Raw genomic sequence first — 10031 nt, 5'->3', positions numbered from 1 at the left:
CTTGCAGGTTGCCTTGGTGGAAGAGTGGGGTGGGGTAACATCTCACAGCAAGAACTGGCAAATCTGGTGCAGTCCATGAGGAGGAGATGCACTGCAATACTTAATGCAGCTGGTGGCCACACCAGATACTGACTGTTACTTTAGATTTTTACCCCCCCCCCCTTTGTTCAGGGACACAGTTTTCCATTTCTGTTAGTCACATGTCTGTGGAACTTGTTCAGTTCATGTCTCTGTTGTTGAATCTTGTTATGTTAGTACGAATATTTACACATGTTAAGTTTGCTGAAAATAAACGCAGTTGACAGTGAGAAGACGTTTATTTTTTTTCCTGAGTTTATGTATTCAAACAGTGTAGAGCATACATTTAATTATGCCTGGCACAATTACCGTATAAACGCGTGGTGGACGGTTATGGATGAAGACCGTCATGAAAATATAATAACAGTCATAAACGTACAAATAAAACGCTGACTGAAGACAGGACAGCCGGACATTCGTGCAGTTGAGTCCGTTTCTGCAGTAACATGGACTCTACAACGTGATGAAACTTTGTTGCTCCTTGCTGAAACAAGCCAGGTGTTGTAGCTAACGAGTCTGGTTGCCTAGACAATGCCCCCCTCCCTGCAGCAGCATCACATGCAGTCAGGAGGAGGAAATGTGCATTTTTTTATGTATTATCATTTTTCTTGCTATTCGAACAGTTATTACGGTGACCGCAGTCATTTGGCTGACCAATAACCAACATCCAAAAATCCAATACCGTCACAGCCCTACTTTTAATGAATGATACAAAGACCTGTTAAATTGCAGGGAGTGTTAACCAGTTGACTGAGGTGTGTGTGTGTGACTATGATATTAATACTCCTTTAGGTGCTGTTGTGTGCCTCCAGTCAGACGGGCAGCATCGTAGAGTGCTGGTCACTGCGAAAAGAAGGCCTCCCTGTTAATAACATATTCCAGCATCGCTCACCAGTAGGTAAGGAGGAGAACAACAAAAACCAGGAAGAACTCTAATGGAAAATATAAGTATAACTATAGGGGGTATCTCAATAGTTTAAAGTTGGTTCCAATCGTCCACTTTCTTTAAAGAACTGAACAGTTGACAGTAAATTCTCTTTAGGAACCCTCCATTGTGTTTTCAGATCAATTCAGTTTAAGGAAGGGAGACCAGTTAATGATTCCACACTTGAGGTGCCCCCATAAAGACACACAGACACAACCCTTACTCACCCTTTCTCCTCTCCACCCCCACAGTGGGTGAGAAACAGCCGATGATCTTGAAATGGCGCATCCTCTCAGCCACCAATGACCTGGACCGCGTGTCGGCCGTTGCTCTGCCCAAGCTGCCCATCTCCATCTCCAACCCTGACTTAAAGGTGGCGTCGGACACAAAGTTCTGCCCAGGCCTCGGTAAGTGCCCAATAACCCCTCATCGACTCTCCATATCTACTCTTGATTACTTCAGGTGGCAGCATACACCTTTCCAGAATGTTGATTTGGAGTACTATTAAACCCACCAAAGAAGAAGTCATTCTATGCTCAAGAAACATGTTCGAGAAGTGGGAGTTACTTCGAATGTGTCCCACACAACATAGTTGTATCAAGACAGATTGATGTATAATGGCAGAGAAAGTGTGTAATGTTATACACTCACTGTTGCCCCTGTCTGTGTGTACTGCTGGTGTCAATGTCCACCTTTGGAGATCAATAAAGTGAATTACATTTGATGAGATTCTGTATGGTGGTCCCTCCCAGGCCTGGCCCTAGCCTTCCACGATGGCAGCATCCAGATCCTCCACCGGCTGTCCCTCCACACTATGGGCGTGTTCTACGGCTCCTCCTCGGGCTCCTCCCAGCGGCCCGGGGACGAGCCGGCCATCAAACGGCAGCGTGCCGGCGGCCACACCGTCCACTTCAAGGCCCTGCAGTTCTCCTGGACCTCGCTGGCCCTGGCCGGAGTGGACAACCACGGCAAGGTGAGAGACGGTAGCACAAGTTAGCTAGTTGGAGCACATCAACCGCGCGCCAATGCGTTCAGATCCGTTGACTATGCAGTGACCTTAAAATGTCCCACACAGTACCGTATCACCCTTTTATCTCGGTAGATGATAGTATAACTTAGATGGCTCACGTTTTTYAAAAAAGGCAAAATATAGTTTTTTTTACCTTCAATGTCCCTTGAATGTCAACCAGCCATTGGGGTTAAAGCTTACAGCAGTGTGTAGTCTAAAGGCGAAATAAAAACTCAAATAACTTTATCCTCTCTAGCAACAATAAGTTATCCCTAATTCTGGTAATCATCCCAGCCCCCAGATATGAACAGCAACAAAAAAAACTCAATTTTAGATCTCTGCTTTGGCTCTTTTCTCCCTCCTCAGCTGCACATGATCCGTGTGTCTCCCTCCATGGGCCAGATGTTGGACATGAACACACTGCTGCGCCACCTGCTGTTCCTACTGGAGTACTGCATGGTGACGGGCTACGACTGGTGGGATGTGCTGCTCCATGTGCAGCCGGGCATGGTCCATAACCTGGTAGAGAAGCTTCATGAAGAGTACATGAGACAGAACCAAGCCCTGCAGCAGGTAGGTGGACCGGGGTCGTGTTCAGTAGGMCACACCGTAGTGAAATGTTATGCAATGGGAAATTGAAATATACACTATATATACAAAATTATGTGGACACTCCTTCAAATTAGTCGATTTGGCTATTTCAGCCACACCCGTGTATAAAATCAAGCACACAGCCATGCAATCTCCAGAGACTAACATTGGCAATAGAATGGCCTTACTGAAGGGCTCAGTGACTTTCAACGTGGCACTGTCATAGGATGCCACCTTAACAACAAGTCAGTTCGTCAAATTTATGTCCTGCTAGAGCTARCCCGGTCAACTGTAAGTGCTGTTGTGAAGTGGAAATATCTAGGAGCAACAGCAGCTCAGCCGCGAAGTGGTAGGCCACACAAYCTCACAGAACGGGACCGCTGAGTGATGTAAATCATAGCGAGTAAAACTCCTCTGTCCTCAGTTGCAACACTCCAAACTTCCTCTGGAAGCAACTTCAGCACGAGAACTGTTCATCGGAAGCTTCATGAAATGGGTTTCCATGGGCTAGCAGCCGCACACAAGTCTAAGAACACCATGCGCAATGCCAAGCATTGGCTGGAGTGGTGTAAAGCTCAACGCCATTGGACTCTGGAGCAGTGGAAATGCGTTCTCTGGAGTTATGAATCAGGCTTCACCATCTGGCAGTCTGACGGACAAATCTGGGTTTGGCGGATGCCAGAAGAACGCTACCTGCCCGAATGCATAGTGCCACCTGTAAAGTTTGGTGGCGAAGGAATAATGATCTGGGGCTGTTTTTCATGGTTCGGGGGAAATTTAACGCTACGGCATACAATTACATTATTTCTGTGCTTCCAACTTAGTTGCAACAGTTTGGGGAAGGCCCTTTCCTGTTACAGCAGATCAGTGTGGAAGAACTTGACTGGCCTGCACAGAGCCCTGACCTCAACCCCGAGACAGGCCTAATCGCCAAACATCCTGACCTCACTAATACCTTTGTGGCTGAATGGAACATCTAGTGGAAAGCCTTCCCAGAACAGTGGAGGCTGTTATAGCAGCAAAGGGAGGACCAACTCCATATTAATGCCCATGAGTTTGGAATGAGATGTTTGACGAGCACATACTGTCCACATACTTTTGGTCATTCTTGTTCTTATCGGACAAATTTGGGTGTTAGTTGACATTTCAAAACACAACCCAGGGATCCCCACTGCAGGGCGTTAGGTTTGACAAACTGAAATGTGTGWCAATGAAGGGATGGAATTGTTTGTTTTTTGTTTTTATAATATACTGTGTGTGTGTGTGGTAGGTGCTCTCGACACGCATCGTCGCAGTGAAGGCCTCTCTCTGTAAGCTGTCYGTGGCTACGGCGGCGCGAGCCTGCGACTTCCACGCCAAGCTCCTCCTTATCGCCATTAGCGCCACCCTCAAGTCCCTGCTGAGGCCCCACGTCCTCAACACGCCAGACAAGAGCCCCGGGGATAGGCTGGCAGAGATATGCGCCAAAAATACTGACACTGGTGGGAGGACTAGCATCACTACCATTATACCTGTATAATCAATGAATAGACGGATCCTACTTCGGACACCAATTTCACTTAAAGGTGCAATATGCAGGAATTTCCTGGTTGCTAAATTCGAATATTTCACCTAATTTCAACCAATGCATAGTGTAGAGAATCATTGTACCATCTAACCCGCTGTGAAATATCTTTTCAATAATCAAAAATATTGTATTTTCAGCTGTTTGAAGCTGGTGTACAAAAACGCAAGAATGGGAAGCATATAGAAATAGCACACATAGAACATATCTACCGCYTCATTTCTATGTGAATTTGGTCTGGTCGRCCAAAAAGTTACATAATGCAGCTTTAATGTGAGGCTGGAACTCTTTTCAGTTTGTAACCGAGCTTGAGTTGTACATAGTGACCTGTTGTTATTGTTGACCAGACCGATTCTGTAGCCATAAGGCTGTGTTGCTGGCCCTCCTATCTGCTAGCTAGTACCTACAATTATGGGCCGTTTTATTTCAAGACATCAGTGATTCTGGTTGCGATTGACCTTCCCCCTCTCCGTAGATATCGATAAGGTGATGATCAACCTGAAGACAGAGGAGTTTGTGCTGGACGGCCCCCCGCTCCAGTCTCTGCAGCAGCTCATCCAATGGGTGGGAGACTTTGTGCTCTACCTGATGGCTAACCTACCCAATCAGGTGGGTCTCCAGTGCAACACCATTTGTGTGTGGATTTAKTCCTACATTTCCATTAACTCGAGCTATAGGCCTTTTCACAACGTGCTGAAAAATTGTGCAATGCTCCAGAACCCCATGCTTACCACATTGGATATTAATGATATGATGTTGCATTGAAAGAATGTAGAGTTGGTGCCAGTATAGAGTGTGTGTCTGTGCTGTCTGTCTCTATCCGCCTGTCTGTATTAACCCGTGTCCTCTCTCAGGGCTCCATCGTGCGTCCCGGCTTTGGGTTCCTGCGCGACGGCTCGTCCCTGGGCATGCTGCGTGAAATGATGGTGATGATCCGGATCTGGGGCCTGCTGAAGCCTGGCTGCCTGCCCATCTACACGGCCACCTCGGACAACCAGGATAGCATGTCCCTCCTCTTCCGCCTGCTCACCAAGCTCTGGCTCTGCTGTAAGGATGGGGCGAACATGTGTAGCTGACTATGTGGATGCATGGGGTGTACACTACCGGTCAAAAGTTTTAGAACACCTACTCATTCAAGTTTTTTTTTCCGCGACGCGGCTTTCGAAAACATATGGCTCTTCTCTTTCATCAGCCAGAAAGAATCCTTCAAATATAAAAGATACACTTACTGTAGCAGTTTTGCACAGATCCATACAGACATGGGTGCCTGCAACCGACAAAACTAGACTTCCCGAGTTATGCTTGCACACGGGTGTTTGGAGCAGCTAGGTGGCTAATTAGCCCAGGTGCTCGCCTCTTGTCTTCCGTAAGCAAGAGCTATAACATGGAGATATGGCCGTGTGGGAACCCTAACCCTATCAAGGTGTGTATCAATTTAACCTTTAGTTTTATTTTATTTTTTTTAATGAAATTGCTGATATGAAAGGTAAGGTCCTTATGCTTCCAAAACCGTACCGCAAGCGACGCGTTAATGTTCAGATTGAGCGTCTGGGCTCTTAACAAAACTCCTCCCTACAGAAGACTCCTTCGTCCATGATCAAGGGCTACAATGAACATTGATTCTGGAAAATGAATGTTCAGTTTCTGTTGTGCGCGGCATTGCGGTACCACATAGCACTAGTAGGATTTTAGCCACAGACTGTAATACTAGCCATCTAGTCTGCGTTTTATAAAAGTGCAATGAGCATAAAATACAATTATATCAGGAATTGGCAACTCGTTCTTATTCTGAGAAATAAGGTAGGCCACTTGATTTCAACATCTGAACAAAGTGGACAGGCCAACATGCTGTTCAAACAGTTGGAGACAGACAGAAGGGTGTGTTCATAACAATTCAACTGTTCTGCCTTGTTAGCTAGCAAATAGATCCAAGTTGGCTAGACTTTAAATATACAGATTAGCTGGCTACTCACTAGCATGTGGGCTTGTGCTTGAGAGCTTGTTTATGAGGTCTGTGTTCATTTTCTATAATGCCTGCTACAAGAAGTTGGTCATTATTAGTGAATGTGCATTATGAATGATTGTGGTTACATTTGTAAACAAAAGGGACAGACATGAAAACCAGATCAGTGATTAGTGTAAAAATGATCAAATAATGTCATTATTAGTGGGTCTTATGGTTGTCGAAGGCTTATATTTAGCCTAGGTGTCATTTCACAGGCCCTGAATTCATTTGATTATTGCTAACTGTTTAAAATGCAGTGTATTTTATTTCTAATTGGACAACTAGCTTATTTAGAGAACATAAAAAAAAAATGGAGTTATGATTTTTAGGCCATATTGCCCAGCCCTAGTAGTCCTCCAGGAACTGGGTTGGAGAGCCCTGCCCAATATCCAAAAGTATTTGGACAAATTCACATGTGTATTAAATTTGTCAAAAGTAGCACGCAATGACTACATCAAGCTTGTGACTACAAATTTGTTGGAGCATTTACATTTTTTTTTGTTTCCGATTTATTTTGTGCCCAATAGACGGGTAAATAATGTAATTTTCTTGTAATTTTTGTAACTTTTATTGTGTGTGTATATATATAAAATAACCGAATAAAATCGGTTTCTAAACTACATTAATGTGGATTACAGATAATCATGAATGAATTGTGAATAATGATGAGTGAGAAAGTTATAAATATCATACCTACCCCCCAAAAAATGATACCCTCCCGTTATTGGTAATGGTGAGATGTTAGCATGTCTTGATATGATCGTTGTGCCTCTAACTTTCTCACTCATTATCATCATTTCTCACTCACTCGTCACAAGCTTGATGTAGTCATTGCGTGCTAGGAATATGGGACCAAATACTACTCACTACTTTAATACACATACTGTAAGTAAATTAGACCCAATACTTGTGGTTCCCTAAAATGGGGGGACTATGTTCAAAAAGTGCTGTAATTTCTAAAATGGTTCACACGATATAGATAACAATGCCCTCAAATGAAAGCTAACCTTCTGCACATTAACCTCGTAGTCATTGTATCATTTCAAATCCAAAGTGCTGGAGTACAGAGCCAAAACTAAACGTGTTTCTGTCCAAATACTTTTGGAGCTCACTGTATGTGTGCCTGGCCTTCACCCATGTATGTCTCCAGCTCGGGACGAGGGCCACCCCCAGGAGCCTGATGAGCCGCTGATAGACGAGTGCTGCCTGCTGCCCAGCCAGCTGCTGGTGCCCAGCATGGACTGGCTGCCTGTCAACGACGGCATCATCTGCAAGCTGCAGGGCAAGCAACCTCTGCGGCTACAGTTTGGCAAGCCCTACAGCCTTCCGGGTCTCAACTCCACCGCCCAGGTGGAGATCTTCTCTAGGTGAGACCCACAGGAGCAGGCTAGCTGGCATTTAGAAAAGGGTTTTTTAGGGTACCTGGTAGACTTTTTAGGGTTACAATTGGGGATAGTGCTCAAGTGACCAAGGCAGTAGCACTGTACTATGTTGACGCAAAAATTCAAAACACAGTTGTCATTGGATCACTATTTGGGGTCAAAGGTCAGATGAAGCTCAGTCTGCTGTAAAGTTGAAAAAGTAACAGCCCATTTGCTAAAATGTGTGTTTCCAGGAGCCCAGGGGCCCAGAGGATGGATAATCTACGTTGTCTCCACATGGGAGTCTGTCCCACAGAGGAGAGCAAAGCCTGCACCCGGTCAGACACCACTTACTCTTTCACCCACTCCCTAGCACTTGCATCTTTCCCTTATTTCTACCTTAACATTATATCATAAGAATAGCATATCCCTCTACATGTAACTTTACACATTTAAGAACCTTTTTGTTGGTCCAAAGCAAGCAACAATTTGAAGATTGTCTTTTCCCGACCCTGCTTTTTCAAGCTTTTTCAATATTTATTCACTCTCTCTCCCTATTTCTCTCTCTCTTTCTTCCTTTCTCTCCATCTCAGGTGTGGCTGTGTGACCATGCTCCGCTCGCCCAACAAGACCAACGCAATGAAGCAGTGGGAGCAACGCTGGATCAAGAACTGCCTGTGCGGAGGCCTCTGGAGAAGGGTTCCCTCCACACTGTCCTGAGATCAGTCAACGGACAACTATTGACTCTGGCAAGCCCATGGCCACCGCAAACGCTGACTCTAGATCAGCCTTTGGAGTTTGGACAGTAGATTGCACAGCGCTGCTGCCTCCTAGCAGAAATCACAAAGGACAGATTCCATATCCAATATGATGAAGTATTGGATATCAATGCAGTTCTATTGCACATATCGCCATTTGGAAAGGCTGTGATCATGCCATCATTGTTTCCTACCTGTAAGTAGGAACCACGTTTTTCATGTCCCTTTTTATATTCAAACGCGTGTCAAGAAAATAAAGCTTCTTGAGGACCTTACGGGTGAGAGGTGTGACTTTTTACTTTGAATCCTATTTGAACGCTTTTGTTCATATTTTCCTGTACATTGTGCATTGATGTCAATGGGAGATTTGCACAATAATTAGGATTTGGTCCTTGGTGGTTTGTGTGTCAGATGTAGTTGGCAATTTGTGCCACATGGGGGCACTAGACATCTCGTGTGTATAGAACCTAATCTGGTTTTAGTCCTGTCATGTGCACCAGGGATTAGATGAAGGAACTAATAATGAGTGGAATTAACTGAAGATGGTTTTATATCAAAATGAAGGGTTTTACTTCCCACTCCCAGAAGAGGTTCTGTTTAATAAAAAAGGACTAGAGATGTTTCAAACACAAATTATTTTCTTTGAAGTCATATCTCAGTCCCTGAAATAGCTGGAATGAAATTGACTGTCTAGTCTGGCCAACTTTGAAAGATCTTGTCTAGCCAATTCAGGGTAAAGAGTGTCGGTTTTTATTTAAATTTACCAGAAGATTTAAACATTTCAAAGCATGACTTAAAATGTACTTTCATCTATATCATTTTCAAACACAATTTTGTCCAGGTCTAAGTGAAATGAGATTGATTTAACCAGGGAATGTCTCTGAATCAATTTTACCAGAGAGAACTGCCTGTCTATTTCCCAATAGTATAAAGTCAAAGCAATTTGCACTCAAATTATTACTTCCTATGGACCACTGCTTTACATATTATCAMAAGAACCGCTTGGTTCACCTCATAAAACAAAAGAATATATTAGATGAACTCCCCTCTATATTCAACCACCAAAATAGCGCCTCCTTCTACCATTGGCACACTGCCCACCTCAACCAAACCCCTTCAGGTGAACTCTGTGCCCTCCTTCTGTCTTTCGCTCCGTTGTGGTTGGCTGCTTGCCCTCGCCTCATGAGGTCTCCACACAATCAGGTCACCTTGATGGAGGCACCTTTCTAAGATGAAGCCCATAGGCCAATATATCCTGTCTATCTCCTGTTGGACAATAAAGTTGTATTCAGTTCTGTTAATATATCTCTTAGAGAAATGAATGACCTGAGTGACTTAGTGAAGCTAATTATGGGGATAACTGGGTGTCTGGTATTAGGTGGTATAAAGTGTGTATCTACAGTAGATAGTATCCATCCGATGTTCAGGGTTAAATTAGTATCATGGCCCTACAGCAGGGTGTAACATTACAGAATGTTCAGTGAGATACTGTATGTATTCTGTAGAACATATATAATGCTTTCATGTTGTAATGTAGGACATTGGGTCAACTCAATTCACAATATTTCCATCTGCAACATTCGGAGAACAGCCACTCCATACAGTCTGAACTGTGAGGTATTACCCTTTAGGACTACTACCCTGCTCACCGTACTCAAAAGACCCAACACAGAAGGGCTTTGACTTCTATTCCATTAGCCTAAGGGGATCCACTCATCCCATTTGACAGTTACTCTCATC

The 10031-nt window shown here is 44.2% G+C and overlaps 1 protein-coding gene across 3 annotated transcripts in view; it reads left to right on the top strand.

Moving 5' to 3' along the window:
* Positions 1–8566, top strand: part of LOC111975693 (mediator of RNA polymerase II transcription subunit 16) — a 15596-nt gene extending 7030 nt beyond the window's left edge. For all 3 annotated transcript variants that reach the window (XM_024147567.2, XM_070447502.1, XM_070447501.1), the window contains exons 7-16: positions 871–976; positions 1255–1410; positions 1756–1976; positions 2379–2585; positions 3874–4084; positions 4643–4776; positions 5022–5214; positions 7323–7539; positions 7788–7871; positions 8127–8566. In XM_024147567.2, the coding sequence (XP_024003335.1) occupies positions 871–976; positions 1255–1410; positions 1756–1976; positions 2379–2585; positions 3874–4084; positions 4643–4776; positions 5022–5214; positions 7323–7539; positions 7788–7871; positions 8127–8253 (1656 nt within the window). In that variant the 3' untranslated portion in view covers positions 8254–8566. The remainder of the gene's footprint in view (positions 1–870; positions 977–1254; positions 1411–1755; positions 1977–2378; positions 2586–3873; positions 4085–4642; positions 4777–5021; positions 5215–7322; positions 7540–7787; positions 7872–8126) is intronic.
* The last annotated feature ends 1465 nt before the right edge of the window (positions 8567–10031 follow it).

Source organism: Salvelinus sp. IW2-2015, linkage group LG16 (assembly GCF_002910315.2).
Source record: "Salvelinus sp. IW2-2015 linkage group LG16, ASM291031v2, whole genome shotgun sequence".
In the NCBI taxonomy this organism is placed as follows: domain Eukaryota; kingdom Metazoa; phylum Chordata; class Actinopteri; order Salmoniformes; family Salmonidae; genus Salvelinus; species Salvelinus sp. IW2-2015.
This window is presented reverse-complemented; position numbering and strand designations above follow the sequence as displayed.